The sequence below is a fragment of the Perca flavescens genome, chromosome 12, assembly GCF_004354835.1.
Source record: "Perca flavescens isolate YP-PL-M2 chromosome 12, PFLA_1.0, whole genome shotgun sequence".
NCBI lineage: Eukaryota > Metazoa > Chordata > Actinopteri > Perciformes > Percidae > Perca > Perca flavescens.
Window position 1 is genome coordinate 19,198,279 of NC_041342.1, and position 22,386 is coordinate 19,220,664.

Below are 22,386 nucleotides of genomic sequence, written 5' to 3' on the forward strand. Positions count from 1 at the left end.
TACTTCTACCTAAATTATCGCAACCCGATTAAACATGCTTACTAAACGTCTTACTTCTTGTAACGTTTTCACCGATTATTATACATAGACAGTATAGGCTATATTATATTATACTTATTTTTTTATTTTGGACTGGCTTTTATTTAAACCAATCAGGGACATGTTCGCTCGCTGTCGTGACGGTGACAGCCAATTGAAAACCCTGCAAAGCAAAACGGGCGTGACTTGTTAGAACAGCTGGTGGGGGCTCGGGTGAGGGGCCGGAGAGACGAAATCTTGGTTGGTTGGTTGGTTGGTTGATGGGGGAAACAGCAAGCTAGGCATCATGAGGGTCCCTGAAACACTGATTTGGACCGCTTTTCTCATCCAGAAGGTGAGAGAGACCGAGTCTATTTCTCCAAAAGCTATTTATCTGTGCGTTTATTACGCATTGTGACGTGTGGCTAACAAAAACAGATTGTTTTTTCCAGCCGTGTTCCGGAGTATTAGCTTAGATGCTATGACCGTTAGCTTGCGGAGATCACTGTGGGCCCTAGAAACCCGCACATCACTCACATTTTGATGTAACAAAAACGAAGATTATTGCTGATTCACCGCATCATCGAAACCACTACAATGTTTTATGATAGACTGCATTTTAGTAGCGATTAGCAGACATGGGATCGGGAAATGTTAGCTATAATAACTCACTATAACACTATAACGTCAGTTAGAAATTTGTGGGGACGCGTCTGAAACTTAAAATATTTCTCAGGTGATTATAATGTCCCTGCCTAAAATATAAAAAAATAACAGTTCTTTTACCCGCTGAGTTAAAGTAATGTTATTCTATGGTCTGTAACATTAGACATATATTCTTTGTTATTACAAATATGTAGGCCATATATAAAACAAGGTTTTCTAAATCAGGCACTCAGGTCAAGGTTTGACAAGTACCAGACCATTATCTTAGTTCAGATACACCTGGCTAAAACTAATGCAGTCTAATACAACACTGCAACAATTCTCTATTAAATGTTCCTTTTGTCTTTAACTGTTTATGTTGTTGATTCAACTTTATTATAACTTTGGATGCTGTAGTTTGTGATGCTGAGTGTTCATAGTATTTTGACAACCCCATTTATATCAGTTAGGATAGACTCAATTCTACAAGTCAACAGCACCTCATTCTACAGTGTATATACTAATACACAGTGTAGTTTTAGGTGGGAAAAACAATTTCATAATGAGCCATTGTACATTTACCACATAGTTTAACACCGGTGATAATTCGACTGGTCACATACCTTCTCCTTAAATTGCTGTTAAAATGTTACTGGTAACGCCTTCGGGCCCCCCTAAGTTTTGGCTGAACCCCGAATGTTTACATCATATAGCTCCGCCCCTGTCGATCACCCTTTGCGCCATCACTTTCATTGCCAAAGGCTTTGTGCATGCACATTGTTGTTTAATTATATTAAGTTTTAAAAGTTACTCACTACCAGTAAAACCACACTTTTTATGCTGCCAGCAGGTGGGGTCCCTACATGACTTACATGACCTGTCGCCTCTTAGTGTATATATTATGGCTAATTTAAAAAAAATTAATTAAATGGAGATAACAACAAAATCCCTCAACTTGAAAGTATCATTAGTTTGACCATAAGCAGGCTCTGTTGTTTACAAAAGGCTACTCTATTGCACATGTGTTTGCAGAGCAGCACTCCACAGCTGTACTGTTGACCGGAGTGTTTATAAATACACATTATACATTCAGCAATACTTTTGACGGTTACCTTGTTACGGGATTTCTGGTGAAAACGGCAACAACACATCATCTGTAGCTGGAATGTTCAAGTCTATTATCCAAAAATCTAAGTTACAAACATTTCATGGACATGTGGAGTGATGCAGACCTTGTTGTCATGTTGACAGGTGGTGGGAGAGTACGGCATGGCTCATTTCAGTGACAAGGGCAAGAGCAATGGAAAGGATTACTGCATATTCTTTAACTCACAATGGGCACGTCTACCTCAGGACCTCAATAAAGCAGTAAGTCACACAAGTGAGGAACAAGAGGTGTAAGCAATGATAATAATGACGCACACAAGAAATTATTTACAGAGTGCTTCACAGACACATAGAACAGTGCGGATACACTCCAGTATACATCCTTATATGTAGGTGATCAATAAAATATTTCAGGAAGCCTCGTACGGGATGCTGAAATCTGATCTCCTCCACTCTACAGTGCCTGTTGGACTCTGGCAGCTGCTTTATGAACCAACTGCAAATGTTAGAGATCTTTTTGACAGATATCAGAATATAATGAGTTGCAGTAATCCGCTGTGGAGGAAATAAATGCATGAAGGATTTCATTTTTGGATGTTATTGTATCATTAGAAAAAAAGAAAGAAAACTAAAACAGTCTTGTGCAAGTCTTTAGCACAAGGTTGTTTTTTTTTAAATGCAGAGATAGTTTCATACATCCATTATTAGGATCAGACTGCAGCTCTATGGACTCCAGTCTCTTAGCAACAGATATGATCCAGCTCATTTTCACTGATTTAAGAAGCGTTTTTAAAGAACAATTATATCCAGCCTATTAATATATAAACATCAAATAAATGCTGTGCTATTTTTTCTTCATAATAAGAGAGTGTTGAACCATAACAGAATGTCCTCCAGCTCTAGTCAACATTGCAAACCTTTTGTCTTGAAGTCACGTCTTCAGATCTATGACCTGACAACATCGGTCCTGTGCTTGCCCTCCGACGTCCCGGAGGGAGGCTTCCCAAATCGCATCCCCATGGTGATGAGAGGCAACTGCACTTTCTATGAAAAGGTCCGACTGGCCCAGATTAACGGCGCCAAGGGCCTTCTCATCGTCAGCAAGGACAGACTGGTAACCCTGCTTATAACTATTTGTTAAGGCTGTTGCTTGTCTTCATCCTGCATAAAGATTAAGTTGATTTTGGCACTTCAGAAAACAGAAATGCACATTTCTTTTGTTTTGTCTTGAAATTACAGACACCACCAGCAGGAAACAAGACTCAGTATGAGGAGATTGACATTCCTGTAGCACTGCTCAGCTACTCTGATATGCTGGACATAGGCAAGGTGAGAGGCCATTTACTACTAGCCATCAAAACAGTAGACAAACAAACCTCCAGCTACCTGTGGGGTTCTACCGATTTTACAGCCTTACAGCAGAGACAGATGTGTATATACAGTATTTCACTTTGGAGTATGGTGTAGTAGAGAAGCAAAAATACAAAATATATTTTTGCCAAATGTAAAATAATGCATGTTTGATGAGAATCTACAGGGGAGAAGTATGTCCTGATTTAACAAATTCGTCAGCCTTAACGTAATGTTGTTTCCAACTGCTGCAGACCTTTGGTAAAGGAAGACTGGTCGCCATGTACGCACCCAATGAGCCAGTGTTGGACTACAACATGGTGATCATCTTTTTGATGGCAGTAGGAACTGTTGCCATTGGAGGTTACTGGGCTGGCAGCAGAGACCGCAAGAAGTAAGTGGACCCGATAGAGGAAACTGACATTTAATGTGGGTCATCACTCCATGATTTCGAATGCTTCTATGGGTTTGAGTGTTACAATATATATATATAAATAACACAGGCAGTGATGTACTGGAGGAAAAATTAATTCAAGCTTTTTACTTTCAGAATAGAGGATACCCCCTTTCAGGGTTAAATGAATGTTTTTAATCAAACCCGGAAATCCAAAAGTAGTTTAAGTCTTTTAAGGGACAAAAATGGTAGTTGATGGTCAATGATGATGATGCTGCTGCTTGTGATCTACAGTTTACCTGACTTTGTACTTTCCACTACATTACATTATTACAGGACACAAAGTTTCCTTGTGGCTGTGCTTACCGTGCTTTTAGTCCCGACTGCTAAATTTAAATCAAAGTTAATTTATCAAGGGAGTCATCTTAAGGCGAAATTAGTCAATTTTCTTGGCAAAGAACTAGAAGCAAAAGATTGCTCAGTCTTTGCTCTCAGTGATGTATGTGTATTTGTCTCATACCAAGCAGTCTGCAATGTATTGCTGCAACTCCACTAAAGGGCTACAGTGTTGTTTATTTGAGGCTGTAGGAATGACTCATCGGCTTGAGCCAATCCGTGTCAGTCCTTCCTGACGGACTTGCCAAGGTGACTGGGGGCACAGTCATAGGGGGTCTCTGACGCACAGGACCGCTGGCAAAAAAAAACATTTTGTAATATGAGTGTGTGTTTTAAACTCTGGAAGGAAGTGAGTCCCAGCCAGCCAAATGATGGTAAATATTGACTGTGGCTGGTGGGATGATCATCCTGGCTGCTTTGGCAAGTCAACAACCATCAGTGAATACTGTTCTAAATAAATAAAACAAGTGAAGGACAAAGCCCAAGAGGCTGACTAACTGCATTGCCCTAGCCTATGTTGCTTAATAAGCTGGCACAAGCAGATGAATGTGCATAAGTACACATCATTAGTCTCTCGAGTTATGAGCATCCCAAACAAGCCTCCTCAGGTCAGCATGCATCTCTAAATTCCGTTCCTCCTCTCGCAGACGCTACATGAAGCACAAGCGGGACGACGGTGCGGAGAAGCAGGACGAGGAGACCGTAGATGTCACCCCCATCATGACCTGTGTGTTCGTGGTCATGTGCTGCAGCATGCTAGTGCTACTCTACTTCTTCTATGATAGTCTGGGTACGATGCCGACAGATACACTCACACTTCAATGACCCGAGCACACATAATATAACTCTCAATATGCTGATCAAAGATACTCGTTCACATTTTGTTAAAAAAAGAAGAAAATGAAAGAATGTGGTCGACAGTTTTTTCCTTGTTTGACAAATAATCTCAACTCAATGACTACTTGCTAGCTTTTTCTGAGCTTTCAACCGCATCTCGCAGGCTTCCTTGTTAACTTTGATTGAGACATCCGTGTAGCATCTGACACCCAGTTACATAAGCACTCCACTTAGTAGGCTGTCATTTGTCTTTTCTTCTAATTTTAAACTAGATAAATTGGTCTCTTTGGAAACACTGTCAAATTTATATTTATGTCGTCCCCTGAAACTAAAATAAATTTAGAGTAAGAAGGAAAGCAGTTGCAAAATTGCGGTTTATTTGGTAACTACATGCCTCCTTTAAATCATAGTTTACTTAGTTGTAGGGTTTTTGAAAATTAGCGCGTCATCACTGCCCATATATGTATATAAATATGGTTTTCAGTAGCTAAGAAGCAGGATGTATAATCAGACGAATTTCTGGTTAAAGTTATAGTATCGTAGTTTCTGTAGCCCCCATTACGGATTCTAAGTAATGACAACAACACTATCGGCGCATCCACATGACACAAGCCTTTGGTGATCGCACACCACCCCCCCCCCCCCCACACAGTTGCTAGTAGCGTTTATACCGTCAAATCAAGGAGGACACGGAGGATTAAAAAAACAAACATGATGGACTCTTCAGAAAAGGTAATTATCTTGTAATTTTTTTGTCCTCTTTGTCTCCAAAGCTGAACGCTGCTGTTGTCCTTTCTCAGCGGTGATGTTAAACTCATCGCTCGAGCTTCTGCACGCAAATGTCGCCAGACTACACCCTTTTGTAAACATAGCCATACTGAGAAATACAGAGAGCGTTTTGTGGAGCTGATAGGCTTAATTAGCTTCGTATCAACTCATTTGGCAATTGCTTGAATGTCAAGTTCATTCATATAAAATAGTTGCGCACTTCAGCTTTAAAAGCCCATCTGAGCAAATCTTGGATAACAAAGTGAGTTAATAATTCCTCCAATTAGCTAAAACTCAAGATTCTTCCAGGCTATAAATAAATCGATTAAACTGGCACCTGCTGATAGACTGCTTAGCAACTTTGATCACCTAGCACATTTAATACTGGACACACAGCAGGGAAACCACTATTGAAATATTTAAGGACTAACTTTTTCAAAGAGCAAAACAGCCCCAAAAAAGTGTATTTCCTTAGAAGAATATGAGTGGATATTATATAATAATATGCCCTAATCTCCTGCCTGCCTCCCCTGTTTCCTCACTGTTTAGCCATTTGGGTCATAGCCATCTTCTGTGTGGCCTCCTCTGTCGGCCTCTACAGCTGTCTCTGGCCGTTTGTCAGGAGACTCCCTTTCTGCAAGTGCAGGTGAGGCCGGTCATGTCAATATGGTTTCATAATGCTAGCTGCCCATAAAGTCTCCATACAATCACTTAAGTTTAGTAAGCTTGCATATATATATATATATATATATATATATATATATATATATATATATATATATATATATATATATATATATATATATATATATATATATATATATATATATATATATATATATATATATCTTCAAATGATGTGGTTAAAGATAGCGATAGGGCCTCAAGTTATATTTTAACCATATAAATATTGCAAGGGAATGGTTAGCCTGAAAAAACCCTGTACACTGTTGATATATGTCTCAGTTGTGAGAGACTGTGTGTCTTATATGTCTTATGACCACAGGGTCCCAGAGAACAACTTGCCATACCTGCACAAACGGCCGCAGATCCGCATGTTGCTGCTGTTGGCCCTCTGCATTGGTGTCAGCATCACCTGGATGGTGTTTCGCAATGAAGACCAGTAAGTGCAAAGAGAAAAAGTGTCAAATTCAGCCACATGTACAGAGAGAAAACAGCTAGTGCATTCAACAAAAGATCTGTTTTTCAGGACAGGTTGTTTACATGTTACTGTGGTGCCTGTGTACAGACAGTGTTATCATTTGGGCTGCACATGCACTACATTTAATTTGATTTATATGTAAAAACGATATTTGCAACTGTAGGAGAACTGTAAGAGCACATGTACTCCATTGTGGGTGTCTATTGCTTGTTGTGTGTCAGGTGACATAATGGTAGCATTTTTCTGTCTGTGTGTACGTGATAACATGTTGTAGGTACATTAGATGATTATGATGATGATGATGATGATGGTGGTGGTGGTGGTGTTGGCTGACTGTCTTGTATACATGTTCCAGGTGGGCGTGGGTGTTACAGGACGCCCTGGGGATCGCCTTCTGTCTCTACATGCTCAAAACAGTCAGACTCCCCACATTTAAGGTGGGTCAGCACTCCTTAATATAAACTATAACAATGTGGAAAGTGTTTTTTTTTTTTTTTTTTTTTTTTTTTTTTTTTTAAATTGTGTTTTGAATAATACATGTTTGGATTATGTTAGTTGTAAACTCACCTGATGTATTTTTCTGTCTCGGCTCTGCAGGCTTGCACCTTATTACTGTCGGTCCTTTTTGTCTATGATGTTTTCTTCGTATTTATTACACCCTTCTTTACAAAGGTATGTTAAGACTGTTTTCAACCAAGGCTATCCAAATGTCTGTGGCCTCGTTTACTGTGTGTCATACTTAGATTACCCACGGCCTTTTCTCCACAGAGTGGGGAAAGTATAATGGTGGAGGTAGCAGCTGGTCCCTCTGACTCCTCCATGCATGAAAAGGTGAGCTTGTTTTCAAATTCCACAACTCCCTTTGGGTGAGTGGGGTTTGCTCTTCCAACTCCAAATGCCCCTCTTAGCTCATGGGTAAAGTAGTAGATGGTAACACTAGTGTTTGTGTTTCCTCCAGCTTCCAATGGTGCTCAAAGTGCCAAGGTTAAACTCCTCTCCTCTGGCTCTTTGCGATCGGCCCTTCTCTCTCCTGGGCTTTGGTGATATCTTAGTACCAGGTAATGTACTGTCATCCTCAGTGGTGGAATGTAACTTAGTACTTTTACTCAAGTACTGTACTTAAGTACAAATTTGAGGTACTTGTACTTTACTTGAGTCTTTTGTTTTCATGCCACTTTCTACTTCTACTCCACTAAATTTCAGAAATGTACTTTTTACTCCACTACATTAATCTGACAGCTTTAGTAACTAGTTACTTTACAAATTAAGATTTTTTGCACTCAACACATGTAGTTTATAAAATACAATGTTTTATTGTAGATTAAACAACATATAGGCCTACAAGTACAGCTGAAATGATTAGACGATGAAACACTTAGTTGATTGACAGAAACTGTTTTCATCCTTTACGGTTTCTAAAATTCTGCATTAAGCACTTTTTCTTTTAATACTTTATGAACATTTCGCTGATGATGCTTACATACTTTTACTTCAGTAACATTTTCAGTGCTGGACATTTACTTGTAACAGAGTAGTTTTACAATGTGGTATTAACAGTTTAACTTAAAGCTATAGTGAGTAGTTTCTGTCGCCCCCATGAGGAATTCTAAGTAATGACAACAAAACTGTCGCCCCCACCACCCCTCCTCTGTACAGTTGCTAGTAGCTAAGGAGGACACGGAGGATTGAAAAAAACACGATGGACTCTTCAGAAGAGATAATTATCTTCACTCGAGTTTCTGCACGGGAAAGTCACCGGAGGACACAATCTTCTCAACATAGCCATACTGAGAAATCCAGAGAGAGTTGTATGGAGCTAATAGTCTTAATTAGCTTTGTAGCAACTCATTTGGCAATGGCTTGAATGTAACGGACGTTGATTAATATCAAAAAGTTTAGCACTAAAGCTTTAAGTTAAGGATCTGAATTCTTCTTCCACCACTGGTCATCCTACCACAAGGAGCTTAACCTGATTAAAGCTCATTGTTAGAATAAATACATTATCAAGAATAGACAGGGACCACTGAAGTTATAATAAAGTTTAGTTTACTTGCAAGTAGAATCAGTTTACAGTACTCCCAGCACAAGTACAGAAAGTGACTAATGTAAGCCTCAAACAGTAGCTTATTTATTTGTGAAATACAATCATAACAGAATTTGATGTCGTCAATTGTCTATCTTGTCAGTTTAGATGTTGTCTCCTCTATCTGGTCAGACTCGATGGCGTCCCCTTTATCTGGTTAGAGAGATGCATGTTCTGTCTTCGAGTTTAATAAATAACAAGAGGGAAAGTATGTATCATAATTTCCCTAACACTCATCATGTGGGTTTTTTTGTGGTCACAACCAGAAAATGATTTAACCAACAATGACCACAGTCACCCAGCTATGTAAACACAGAACTACTCAACACCCACACTTTTTATGGCAGCATTTGTAATGCTATATACTTTCAAGGTTTAGTTCAAGTATTTTTTGCCACTTCTTTGTAAAACATTTAATTCATCTTATCTGGGGTTTTAGGGAATATCCAGTGTTAAGACCTGGTATTATAAAGTGCAGGGAAACACTTTTGTCACTCAAATAATACGATTTTGTCGGTCACCCGAGTATGATGTAAAGCGGCTGACTCTCTTTTTGATTGATACTTTTTGTTGTTTTTCTGTCAGGTCTGCTGGTGGCGTACTGTCACAGGTTTGACATTTTAACACAATCCTCCAGGATCTACTTTGTGGCCTGTACGATCGGTACGTACATGGGGAGGGGGCTAGTGAGGGTTGTAATTGGGGAAATGTTACGTCGTTCTGGACGACATTTTAACCATTGTAAAATTACGGGATTGTATTCCGCCGGACTAGCCAATAGAGAAAACCAGTTCCTACCAGTAACTGACATTACAACAGCCCATTTAATGAGCTCTCCTAAAGGTTTTTACCTTTTTTTGTTGGAATATTGTTTCCAAAATAGGCCTATATGTGGGTGGTAAAATGTTTCTGTCCATCAGATTAGCAAACACATTTTTTGATGTCCTCCATTTTCACATAAAAGTCAAATTTCACAGTGAGCTGATAAATAAGAAAAAGAAAGTAGGACAACCAGCTCTTCCTACGGGGGAAAAAAAACTCAAGAGATCCACTTTAAAATATAAGGATGAGTAATCGCAGCTGTAATTATCACTTCATTTATTATTACTAATTACCCACATACACACACTGAACAGGATTAAATTCATTGACCAAGGAAGCTAATGTTAATCACCCCACCACCCCTAGAGACATAAATCCAGTCTGAATGGGTCTTTAGAGTCAAACCCTGCATTATCTTAAAGGCTGTTTTATACTTCTGCGTAAAATCTACGCCGTTGCTACCCCCCCTTGTATTCTGCCGGTGAAATGCACCGCAACGCAAAGAAACGCGTTCAACCCCGACGCAGAACTCCGAAAGGGTCACGCTGTAGCTGGAGTTGACGCAGAAGCATTAAACAGCCTTAAATGTTGGCTGGACCTTAAAAAAATTGACCTTGTCTGTGTGTCTGTGTGTCTCTCTCTCGCTCTCGTCAGCTTACGGCATTGGCCTGCTGATCACCTTCGTGGCCCTGGCCTTCATGCAGATGGGTCAGCCGGCCTTGCTCTACCTGGTGCCTTGCACTCTGCTCACCAGTCTCACTGTAGCACTGTGGCGCAGGGAGTTGCCCCAGTTCTGGACTGGAAGTGGATTTGTGGTGAATACCAGTTTGATATGACCGTCTACTGCCGAAGAACAAAAAAACAATCAACAAAAAAAAAAAAAAAAAAAAAACCTAGTGTAAAATAACATGCAAGTAAAGTAGAATTTTAAGTTGAGTAACCCCTTTAAATAATTCCATCCGTTCCAACTGCCTCTCTGTTTTACTGTCCACCCTTCCCTCCCCTTCCCTCCCCCTCCCTCTCATTGCTGCTCCTTGCCCTTTATTATACTGTGTCTGTGCTCTAGTGTGCTGCTGAGGGCTCAGCTGTCTGTGAATGTCACTGCAGGTATTCCATCTGGGCTTGCTACTTTACACTCTACCATTAAAACATCTTGATGTTACTTACGATTCTTTTTTTGTGGTTTTTCCCTTAAGAATAGAGGTTATTTTCATTTATCTGCGTACACACATCTGTGATAGACAAGTGGTTAACAACCACTGAAGCTATAATTGCTGGTGCTCATAGTGATAGTGTTATTTCTTAAATAGTTAGCATGTCTTGTCGGTGTGGTTTAGTGGACTCACCCATGTGGAATTTTCTTTGATACACTTCCCCTTTTTTCTTTATGCATATCTGGGACTTTGTATCTCTGCCTACAGGAATACCTCTGACAACATCAATGCACCTTGAATTGAGGTTTAATATGGATGTGATGACCAAAAACAGTCCATTTAGCCTCAAATCTACATGTGGACAGAGGAATGACTGTATATTCTTTGGTTTTGTTTGTCCTATCTATGGCTATTCTGTCTGTCATTACATTTAGTTTTCTGCTCCACACAATTCAGCCATCTTATATAGACACTGTTTTTGTCCCCTGCAGGCTCCCATAGTGCTATCACCAATCAACTGTACACAAACTGCAGCACCTCAGACAGAGGATCACTTGACTAAACCGGAGCCGCAAACCACAGAAGAAGAGTCACCCCACTTCCAGCCTCAGGAAACGCCTCCAGCTGAGAAAGATGGAGAGGAAAACAAATCAAACTGAAAGGACGTCTAGTATGGCATTTTTACATTTCACTTCATGTTTTACTTGTTGAGTTTTTCTTTTTCTACACTGTGTCTCAGTCAATGGACGTTTTCAGTATGGATGTTTATTTGCACTTGGTGCGAGTGGAAGAGCAGAGGAGATCTTTGCTTCCTGAATGGCTGGCTCTGTGGGGCGCCAGGATTGGACACACAAGGTTGAGGCATTGAAACTGACAAACACACCAAGTATTAAAACCTGCACAGCAGCCCCAACACCTTCTATTATCGGTCTGTACCACCTCTAAAGGGAACAAAAAGCCAAATCTGGAAGCTACCCAAGCTGTTGAACACTAAATACTCCCACAACACTAAGCTGAGGCCCTTAACAGCTTTAAAGGCCCAGTCACACCGGTGTTTAAAACTGCAAAATATCAATTAACTTCAATGGAATCACTGCGATTAGCGGATTTGTTCGCAGGGGCAATGTAAATCCACGCTATTTATTTTTATTTTTTTACACTATACTTTGGTGAGCCACCATGACTTAACTTGCTCCATCCAATCCACTTACAATTAACCTCCTCTGATGGAGTATAAAATGCTCCACAAAAGAGGCAGGGTTTGCAGACTGTTACATTGAGCAGCAGCTATTAGTCGTAGTCGATCAACAGAAAGTTAACCAGCATTTATTTTGATAATCAAATAATTGTTTTACCCATTTTTTAGGCCAAATATGTGTAGGTTTCAGCTTCTCAATTATGAGAATGTGAAGCTTTTCGGTCTCGTACATGAAAATAAACTGAGTATCTTTGGGTTTTGAACTGTTGATCAAAAAAAAAACACGACAGACGACAGCCAGGAACTGCAGATGAAAATTAGCCTGTATGGCTAAATCTTGACACATTTCCATGTTGGACTCAGGTGCTCATGTTAATGTGCATTGTCCCAAATAAACATGCAAGCAATTATAACTGGCATCACCCAACTGGCATCTTCTTTTTTTTTTTTTTTTTTTTTTTAAACAAGACCAACAATTGGATTAATAGAGAATTGGATAACCCGCAGATTCATAACTGTAGGGTTTCCATTATTTATTAGACAGTACAAATACGAATTTTGAATCAAATGCTTATTTCCCTCAGTAGTTTTTTATCAAATGAAGTGGTGTACTATCCCAAGAACACAATGCCAGGGGGATTTAATGGCCCAATATAGATACAATAAAAACAAGCTTAAGGATAAATTACTTACTACTACTGTAGCTCACCAGCAGCAGTAGTTTACCAGCTAGCCCTGCAAGTAGTCACCAAGCCTCGAGGACCAAATATTTACCTGTGCTGCTTTCTGGTGTGACAGGGCCTTAAAGGTCCCAGTATTCTTGAAAAGCTTTTCCCAAAAGCACACAAATACACACACTACATAACAAGCCAGTATAGCAGTCTTTATCCCTCCATTACATTATAAAGTACACCAGTGTCACAATGTAATGTACTGCAGTAATGGCAGGAGAGTTTCTTTAAAATGTAGTGTTATGGTTGTTGACTGAGCCAAAACTATTACTTTTTTTCTTTTTTTTTTACTGAAGCATTTGTTGATGTTTTCTCATCTTACGTTTGGTATATTTTGTTTTGCATGCTATAATTTTGATTTTACCCTTTATATAAAACCAGTGTGTAACCTATAGTGCAGACTGTGTACATTATTGGTGGTGCGGGTGTTAAAACGTTGGCATCGCTGTTTTGCTCCCCTCGGTAGTTATTCATGTTGTCTAAAGAGTTGGTTTTTGGCGTTATCATGTCCATGTTGGGAGTTAAAGTAGAATGTGTCAAGTGTAAAAGTTGCTACGAGTACTGAACTCTAAACGATGGTGTGCTACAGTTTAATGTACGAGTTGAGCGAGCGAGAGGTTGTGTTAACCAATGTACCTGGATTAGTTTGTTCGAAGCATTTGCACAATATTTTTGAATTCATGGGCTGACAGAAGTGGTTGGTTCATGTCTGTATATGTTAATGTATATACTCAAAAGGTTTTAAAAAATAAATAAAAGGAAACCAAGGTATCAATATATCTAATATTCACCCTGCTTTTGTTTTGAAAGTCCATTTCTGACCTGAGGGTTTCATCTTAAACACCAGAGGCCGGCAGTCACTTCACTCCGTAAACTAGTATGGATATATATCTGCTCATCATTCATTTATGATGCCCATTTACCAAATTCAACACTCCTGTGTAGAAGTCGAGGTCAAAGGTAATAATACATTTTGTCAGAGGGGAAACGAGAACAACTCAGTTGTCTGGATGTGCTCTCGCTGATTCAACAGCAATGTTTTCCAGGACGTGAGATTATTCATTCACCAGCATAGTTTGTTGTCACCAAGTGGTTTTCAAAGCCTCTGTTGAGGAATACATATAATAAAGAAACATTGTAATTGACATTTGGTGTGTTTTGCTTTTGTTGCACAATATTACATTGGATTAAAAACTTTAGTTAATTGGTTTTGAGAGGTTTGGGATTCCCTTGAAAGACTTCTCAACAGCTTAATTCAGTCAGTCTCGATGCTATCGGTGTTCCTTTTTGAATATGTCGATGCTGGACATAATTCAGCCCCTTGCATTGGTTTCTGAGTCCGAGTGTATTTTCATTGTCACCCTCCAGCTGTGAAAAAGGTCAACTGCTGTTCAGACTGCAGAAATGAAAAGCAGTCTGAAAGAGAGCCTCTTTGTTGCTCTAGCTCAGTCACTCAGAGGGGAGTCATACTACATCACTACCTAACATGCTTTTTAGGGGATGGGTACAGCAGCGTGTATGCCTGCATTTATTATTGGTAGCCCTGGTGGAAATAAAACCTTTACACTATCAGCGTCCTCCCTGGATTTTCAACCTCAGCTTCAACCTGAATCTGAGTTTTTGAGTGTCTGTGCAGGTATTTTTAATTGAAGCTACGGATTACTAAAGATGTTCCGATAACAATACCAGTATCGGCTCCATTACTGCCTAAAACACTGGTATCGGGAAGTACTGGAGTTTATGCACCGATCAGATACCACGTAATAAAGCCCTAAAGAAAATCTACGTTAAAAGTAGTTTATTTTTGTTCTTTTCCTGTTATAACTGACTGTCAAACTGGAGAATAAAAGAAAGTTCTGTGGCCTTCATTGTTTAGCCAGACAGACAACAAAGATAGAAATAATATCACATCCATACAGGGATAGTAGTATACAGTTGTGAAAACATAATAACATTTTTGACACACTGGTATTGGATTGGTACTCTGCATCGTCCGATATGCAAGTTCAGGTATCAGAATCGGTATCGGGAAGCAAAAAAATGGTATCGGGCCATCTCTACTTGATTACTACATTTTCTGACAGTAGCATAAGAGAGAAATCACATATGCTTAACTATTTGGAAATTAATACATCTGCTCTTTATTTCACCATGTGTGTTTCTGGATGCTGGATATACCAACGTTACAACCAAACTCTTCTTCAGTCTCTGGAGTCAGCGAGCACTAGCAGTTATCTTACAGGAACACCGTTGAAAGTTTGTCACACTAACAAATGACATTACCTCCAATAAATCTATGCTTTAAAGCAACATTATGTTACTACTTTACCTAAAAATATAACTTATATCGCAGTGGTCAAAGAACTAGGACGGTTTTTAAAAAAATACTTAAACAAGAATCGTTGCCACCATGAGTACTCTGCCCAAACACAGACATGACGGTCCGCTCACACTCAAAAGGCCCATTTTATTCTATTTGGAAGACCATTTTAAATGGAACCAAAATGAGACAGCGGTCCATCATCAACATAATGTTTATTGTGTAATTATGCTTGAGCATTATTTAACAGGGAATGTCACTCAAATATTTCGCTTACATCCTCATAAATGCTTTCAGCAGCTGCCTGGTTGTAAACTCAAACAACTCTGCTGATACGGAGTCGTAGACTCTCACTGTCTCCAGTCAGGAAGTGCACAAAACAGCCCATAGTATTTACAAACAATAACTTGTAGATTCTTCCACATACCCTATTGATTTATGATTTAATTATAAGGCATACTGAGGAGCATGACCACAGTAAAAATTCCACGGTTCTCCGATTCATTCTGAAATAAAACGTTTGTGCTTGGCACCTCAGATTTAAAACATGTAAAAGTTGGTAAATCTACAGCTTCCTCATACCGTATTTATCATTCATTAAATTAAAAAGAAAGCTTAGGAGTTAAGACACGAGTGCTAATAGTTAAAGACAACCTACTTTCATTTAAAAATAAAAATGATTAAAAAAAAAAGAACTTTGGCATTGAAAGGTTTCGCAACATCTTAATTTAAAATATCTTTCCCAATGTGCAAAAAGCTTTTTACATTTTTTGAACCACTAACACAAATGTACATATCTTTCTAAAGCATGTCCAGCAGTATTTCTTTACTTTTTTTATGTTCAGCTAATCTGAATGTAGTCTGGCTCAACGGATGTACATTGCTGGAATATAACCCGACATCCAGCGTTCTCCCCTTCAGCTATCTCTGCTAGCTATTTTGCGAGGACACCGTTGCTGCATCCGGGGGGCTCAGCGCCACCCAGGACTGTTGTGATTGTATTTCTTTAAACCAAACAAGCCAGAGCTCCTCTCCCCGCCATCCCAGAATAGATAAGCTAGACAGCTGGTTTTTAGTGATAAAATATCTTCATGCTGGACACACGTGGATGTCATGAAGTCATGTCCAATGTCTTAAAAGCTTCATCAGTCTTTCCATGTGTAAAAGTCTTTATGATGGACAAGGCCTTATCCGAACTCCAGTCAGGTTTAGGATTAAAGGAATATTTCCTTCTCTTTGCTTGTTTTGGGAACAGGAGAAGGCGGCGTGCTTGTTTTGAGAACATCTTTGGGAAAAGGAGGAGGCGCTGGCGGTGGTGGAGACTCGTTGCTGCTCCTCTTGTGTGTGCTAAAGGACTGAGACGTTTTTATACTGCGCATAGATCCTGGTGGGTTGAAGGCACCTGAAGGGACAATGAAAAACTAAATACATTAAGCTACTGTATCAGCAAGGACAGTAATTCATACCCATATAGCTTAGCATATAAACAGAAATCCCCATGGATAATGGCTCATCTTTAAAAAAAGAAATTAGAAATATCTTTTTTTTCCCCCCCACTCATTCCTGTTGTTTGGCCTTCATAATCAGCTTGTACTTCTTTACATACAGTATGTTTGGCAGGTTGCAGATTCTCCACAAAGGGGGAGGCAAAACATTTTTTCCTACTATGGCCATGCCAAGACCCGCCCTTCAATATCATTCACACACACTACTATTGGCCAGGCGTCCATGCTTCCGCAAGGTAATGTAACGCGGTTTGTACAGGTCCTATCCCCTGACCAATCGGCTATCCTAACCTTAACCACTCAAGGTCAATGCCTAACGCCAACCAATCGAGCTGCTATTAAAGGGCGGGTCTTGGCGTGGCCATAGTAGGAAAAGGTTTTTGACAAGGGGGAGCAGCTCAGTCACTAACCAGTGCTACACATGACAACCTGCACCACATACAGGACGGGAAAGGAATAGCAGGAGCAGTTTACACATGTTGATGTCGCCACCTTCAGGCATAGAAAGTAGTAGCTGTTGCAATTTGAATCCTTGTCAAAGTTGCTGTTTGTTTTTGAGGTGTTACATTTCACACTTATATCACCTTTTAGCTAAAATACCATAATTAATCAATATGTAACATGTAATAATTGTGTAACACTAAAATTTCTAAACATCTATGAACGCAGACGAGGTCTTTAAAAAGAGTTAATACAAGTTTAAAAAAGTTAAAATAAAATATATATATATAAAAAAAAATAAATACAGAGTTAATTATTCTACCAATAAACAACAGATTATTAGAACTACAACCAATAACACTCAAGTTTAGGGTTATCCAAGACCTTAGTCAACCTACATTGCTTATATTGTTTGGTTTTTCTTTTGCCATCTGCACTTGATTGGGATAAGTGGTCTGCGTTTTTTTGTTTTGTTTTTTTAAACACAGGTGGTGGTGATACTTATGGATAGACTATCAATTCAAATCAAGTCTGGATATCCCATGATGTGGGAACAAATGTGATTATATGTAGGGGTGATGTCTTTATAACAGACTAACTCAGTGAGAAGCCAATTCTTTGTCTGTACCTGACAGGTAGATTCTTTGGGGACTGCCGTTCCTTTTGGCTCTCAGACTGCCTCCTTCTTTGCCGGTCACTCGGATGGGCAGCACCTGGTTCACGTCTATACCAGCTGGATGTAGAAAGACAGGCAGGGGGGGGTGGTCAGGGTTGACACACTAACCAAATCTTTAAGACATTTGAATCTGACAGCTGATGGAGCTTGTTATCTACCAGCTGGCCCGCTGCTGATGAACAATGTTTTCTAAAAGTTCAGCTGCAGCTAAATGTTTCAAGCAATTGTGGTCACCATCTGCAAATGTTTCTCTGTCCAAAGACAATGAACATCTGCTCATTTCTTTTCTGAAGCCTCCTCTATTGTAAATGCATGCAGCACCAGTTTTAAAAACTCTTTGAGAAAGAAAGTACACAAAGATTTAAAACTAAACTGTATCCTGACCTGCACTGTGCGTTCTCTGGTGGGACCCTTTCTTCTTTTTCTCCTTTCCCTTGGACTGAGCAGCCAGCTTGGTGGGGATCTTCTGTTGCACGGCGGCAGGTTTGTGCACCTGGTTGGTGGTGCTGATCAGGTGGACTGGCAGCTCGGGCTTGGCTGGCAGAGGATTGATGCTCTCCCTGCGCGGTGGAACCTTTGGAGGAGTTTCCATGGAGTTGGAGTTGGTGGGCAAGATGTGGTGCTTTCGATCCAAGGTCCCACCTCCATTTACTATGCTTCCCCTAAACGACTGGTAACTGGAAAGAGTCCAGCGCTGGGGAGAAAGAGGAAATGCATAACTCAAACTCCGTTATTTCAGGGAGATATATTAACTGATCTCCCCTTTGACTTCTACCTGTGAAGGTCAACTCGTGCTGTTTTTTGCATTTTTGCTTTAAATATTTAAATTATATTTTTTAAATGTGCTGTAAGTCAACGCCATTGTTGAGTTCCTCATCAAAAGTGTCAGCGTTAAAGCAAGGATCTATTTAGTTCTGATTATCTTGTTTCAAAAGACTTAAAACCACCTTTGTTATATAAACTTTGCAGACTTAATGTTCCCTGACTAGATTATACTTTGTGATGGACAGATGAATACACAATCAGATTCTCATCCTATTCCTCACTTGTGTAGGATCATCATAGTTGGCGTGTACTGGGATGTACTTCTTTATTTTCTCCTGCAGCTGCTCTAGGCGCTCCCTCTCCTGATTCAGACGCTCCTTGTTCTTGTCTACCAATTGTGTGGATTCCCTCAGCCTCTCCAGATCTTGCTGATAGTCGTCCTTCAACCTCTCCAGCTCAGCATTCTCTTCATTGAGCTTCTCCTCCCTCTCTCGGCAGTCCTCCTCCCTCTGTTGCAGCTGAGCCTCCAGAGTCTCAATCTGTATCCTCTGCCGCTCCCTCTCCTTCTCCCAGCGCTGCTGCTCCTCTTGAAACTGGGCCTGCAGCTTGTGCAAGCTGGCAAGTTCCTCCTTTTGCTTCTCCAAGTTGCGCTGCTTCTCCTGCTCGAGCAGCACACTGCTGTAATGACGAGCGGGCTGCTTGCTCTTTGTCTGAAAAGCATGCTGCAGCTCAATCTGGCTGTCCTGCTGGGTGATGATTGCCTGCCAGGGACAAATTGAAAGAAACATGACACTGAAACATGAAATCTACTATAGGAAAACACAAATGTATTATTATGGTAGAAAACGGATCGCATTCTTTTCATAAAGCACACATTCAGCGTCGCAAATATAGCAAACAGCAAAACATTGTAGAAATTAGGTGCCTGCTGAATACAATGTATACTTGAGAGCAATTCACAATGTCTTACTTCCAAGCTGTACAGCCTCTGTGCGAGCAGTATCACCCTGTCACAAACCTACAGAGAAAAATAATAATGCAAACCAAAAGACTTACAGTGACAGATATCAATATTTCTGTTAAAATGAATATAGGAAAAAAAAAAAAAAAAAAAAAAAGGAAAATAATAAGTATAAGTATTAGAAGAAGTTACCTCCACCTCAGGGAAATGAGCGGAGGTTAAACTGTAGTCTGGCATCTGTGTGTTGTCATCAGCCTTATAGTAAAATAGCACAAATGTAAATACTTCATGTTTTATCACCAGATGGAGGTAAGGATAAGATCCTTTATATCGGTCTCACTCACCAACTGTTCCAGGCTCTCAGAGCTGTAACTTTCCTGGAGCTGAGGGTCCCTAGTGGAGGGACTACCCTCGCTGCCACCTGCATCTCCATCTGAAAAATGAAATAATACACATCCAAAGTCAATAACTTCACATTCAATAGGAGTAGAGTGACCTATACTTTCTGATGGTAAAGAATATTTATTGTACAGGTACAAACGGCAGCAGTTACTAGCTTGTTTTTCAGCTCGGAAATTTTACACACACACACACACACACACACACACACACACACACACACACACACACACACACACACACACACACACACACACACACACACACACACACACACACACACACACACACACACACACACACACACACACACACACACACACACACACACACACACACACACACACACACACACACACACACACACACACACACACACACACACACACACACACACACACACACACACACACACACACACTTCCCTTATGTACCATTTAAGAGTTCCTGACCACCTCTATTAAAATGTCAAAATGTCTTGACATAGATTCTACAAGTTGCACATTAATAAATAAGTATATAAACACATATGTTTGTTAGCCCATATTTAAATTTATCAGCAATGTTTTACTGCAATTCATTTAACTGTCTTCGCTGTCACACAAACAATAACACGCATAAAAAGAGGTAATGTCACCACTAGGTTAGTTTTGGGTCAGCTTACCTTTCATGGCATTTGCACCTGAGTTACCATCAGCCACTCCAAAGGTCTCAGCCCTCCCGAGGCCCCCCTGCATCTTACCCTCATCCAAAAGGTTTGGGTCTCTTATCCATGAGAAGAGCAGGGTCTGCAGGTTTTCCACTGCAGACAAAGAAAAAACAATTCCTTAATCTCCTCCTTAAAAAACTTCATCAGTGCTCTCAGAGTCATGACTTGGCTTTATGGGAAAACAGAGCGGAGTATATTTCACCTTTACTTCTGTGCATATCTCCAGAATTCAAATATTGACTGTTATGGCATGACACCAATTCACGCAGAAATAACCGATACTGAATACGGTCTCATTATTCCAACCACGTGACTTGAGTCACAAAACTGTGTAGGAACGGATGTTGTCAGCTCAGCTCTTACCCTCATCGATGGCTCCTCTGAGCAGTGTCGCCCCCTGCTGGAGGTCAGTGGCATCTCCTCGGAGCAGCAGCCCTTTGTGGGGGGTTTCTTGCTCCGTCGTCGTCTCGTAGAGAGCAGCAAAGATCTGCTGCTTCTCGGTCAGCATTTGCTTTATCTGGTCATCCCTTACCTTTAGAATATCTAAAGAGCAACAGTATAACACAAACATGTTTGTCTAATAAATGCAGTGAAAATGAAATAAATTGATTGGATAGTCCCTCCTGTGGGGCAGTGGAAGAATAAATAGTTAGGTTATGGTTACAACGCTGCCAGGGACTGAAAGTCTTGTGTACTTGTGATATTTTAAACTTACTTCAAATAAGGGCAGGTTGACTAAGCATGGCTGACCCTTTTCACTGATTCCCGCTTTACATAGTGCACGAAAATTGACTGGAAATATATCTAAATAGGATCATGCTCTCTTGCCGTAAAGTTTCTGAGACAAAAACGGCATTCAAAGAAAAAGATGTTTGCATACTGAAATTTACAAACTCCCCCCAAAAAATAATGATGCAACATTTTAATCTACAAGGTCTTCATCAGATAGAGCAACTTCTTTTGAAAGATTGCAGATTTCAGTGTGTGGACAACCTCTTCTTTTCCTTTAGGAACATCAAACAACAAGGTTTTTTGCTTACACAATCCAACCTTTACTCAAATACTTTAAAACATTTTGAGACCTTTAAGCTGAGCCGTATTTGATTTTCTGTGATACAGGCACACTAGTGAGCCGTTCGCTAAGCACATGTAGACAGAACATTTGGGCACACCTGGATATTTATTTGGTTGAACATATAACTAAAATGAACACTGAATGTGTCTAATAAACAAATCTCTTCACATTCTAAAATCTTGTGTACTGCTGGCTGTCTTACCTTGAAATTGTTGCAGTTTCGCAGTCAGTTCACGGTACTGTTCTTCTTCAGGATAGCTGAATCACAGACATCTTACTCAGTATTGTATTTTATGTCATATTTCAAAGACATGCATTTTTATTTTTTATTCTGACCAGTTATTTTTTTTTTTTTTTTATATATATATAATCTTTTCCATACAAAATGTTCTCTTTATAGTGCTCATTTTTTTAATCATCTCATAATGGGAGGATGGAAATGTTGTTTGGTCTTTTAGGCTAAATTTTAGATGACATGAATCCTTTACATTTTAGAAATCCACTGATATTTTCAGTTGATCACCTTCAAGTCAAGTAATGTACTACTGATAAGGCAACAGGAATTTGATTGATTACTATTTGAAGTATGTACTGCCCTCAAACAGAACTAAATTATGATGCTCTTATTTCAGTCACATTTCAGTCTTTTACTATCATCAGTGCTCATCAATGCTATTAACAGACTGTTGCAACTATTCTATGAAACATTCGTAGAGTTGTAATAAAATGATGCTCTTTTCAATAAAACTCATCTGGCTCTCCTTCTAGAAGTTCTTTTCAGCTTACTTGTTCACAGCTTCCCGTATCAGCCTCGTCCACGTGATGCGTTCCTCTATGGAGCGTGTGTGGATCTCGTACATCTCTGGCATG

General features: G+C 39.8%; 2 protein-coding genes across 4 annotated transcripts in view; one reads left to right on the plus strand and one right to left on the minus strand.

The window, feature by feature from the left end:
* The first annotated feature begins 252 nt into the window (after positions 1-252).
* Positions 253-13,810, plus strand: sppl2 (signal peptide peptidase-like 2). 2 transcript variants are annotated; one of them, XM_028593525.1, is made up of 16 exons: positions 253-373; positions 1,915-2,031; positions 2,702-2,884; positions 3,010-3,099; positions 3,375-3,514; positions 4,558-4,700; positions 6,065-6,161; positions 6,522-6,638; positions 7,033-7,114; positions 7,275-7,349; positions 7,446-7,508; positions 7,636-7,735; positions 9,346-9,423; positions 10,237-10,397; positions 10,649-10,689; positions 11,228-11,290. In XM_028593525.1, exons 1-16 carry the CDS (start codon positions 326-328, stop codon positions 11,235-11,237), a joined length of 1,545 nt encoding a protein of 514 aa, XP_028449326.1. In that variant the 5' UTR covers positions 253-325; the 3' UTR covers positions 11,238-11,290. The 2 variants fall into 2 exon arrangements, with proteins under 2 accessions (XP_028449326.1, XP_028449325.1); XM_028593524.1 differs by lacking the exon at positions 10,649-10,689 and having other exon boundaries at positions 11,228-13,810.
* Positions 13,811-15,181: 1,371 nt separating this feature from the next.
* arhgef18a (rho/rac guanine nucleotide exchange factor (GEF) 18a) overlaps positions 15,182-22,386 on the minus strand; it is a 22,988-nt gene continuing 15,783 nt past the window's right edge. For both annotated transcript variants that reach the window (XM_028594048.1, XM_028594049.1), the window contains 11 exons: positions 22,303-22,386; positions 21,719-21,774; positions 20,805-20,984; positions 20,397-20,534; positions 19,678-19,766; positions 19,526-19,588; positions 19,343-19,390; positions 18,654-19,133; positions 17,992-18,301; positions 17,560-17,664; positions 15,182-16,387 (listed from right to left, as the gene is read on the minus strand). The exon at positions 22,303-22,386 is cut by the window's right edge and continues 98 nt beyond it. In XM_028594048.1, the coding sequence (XP_028449849.1) occupies positions 16,200-16,387; positions 17,560-17,664; positions 17,992-18,301; positions 18,654-19,133; positions 19,343-19,390; positions 19,526-19,588; positions 19,678-19,766; positions 20,397-20,534; positions 20,805-20,984; positions 21,719-21,774; positions 22,303-22,386 (1,741 nt within the window). In that variant the 3' untranslated portion in view covers positions 15,182-16,199. The remainder of the gene's footprint in view (positions 16,388-17,559; positions 17,665-17,991; positions 18,302-18,653; positions 19,134-19,342; positions 19,391-19,525; positions 19,589-19,677; positions 19,767-20,396; positions 20,535-20,804; positions 20,985-21,718; positions 21,775-22,302) is intronic.

What these genes read in the sequence shown, in the direction of transcription:
- sppl2 (XM_028593524.1), top strand. Translation starts at nt 326, where the DNA reads ATGAGGGTCCCTGAAACACTGATTTGGACCGCTTTTCTCATCCAGAAG. An exon ending in CCGCTTTTCTCATCCAGAAG is followed by an intron (nt 374 to 1,914) that starts GTGAGAGAGACC and finishes TCATGTTGACAG; the next exon opens with GTGGTGGGAGAGTACGGCAT. An exon ending in TGGTGATATCTTAGTACCAG is followed by an intron (nt 7,736 to 9,345) that starts GTAATGTACTGT and finishes TTTTTCTGTCAG; the next exon opens with GTCTGCTGGTGGCGTACTGT.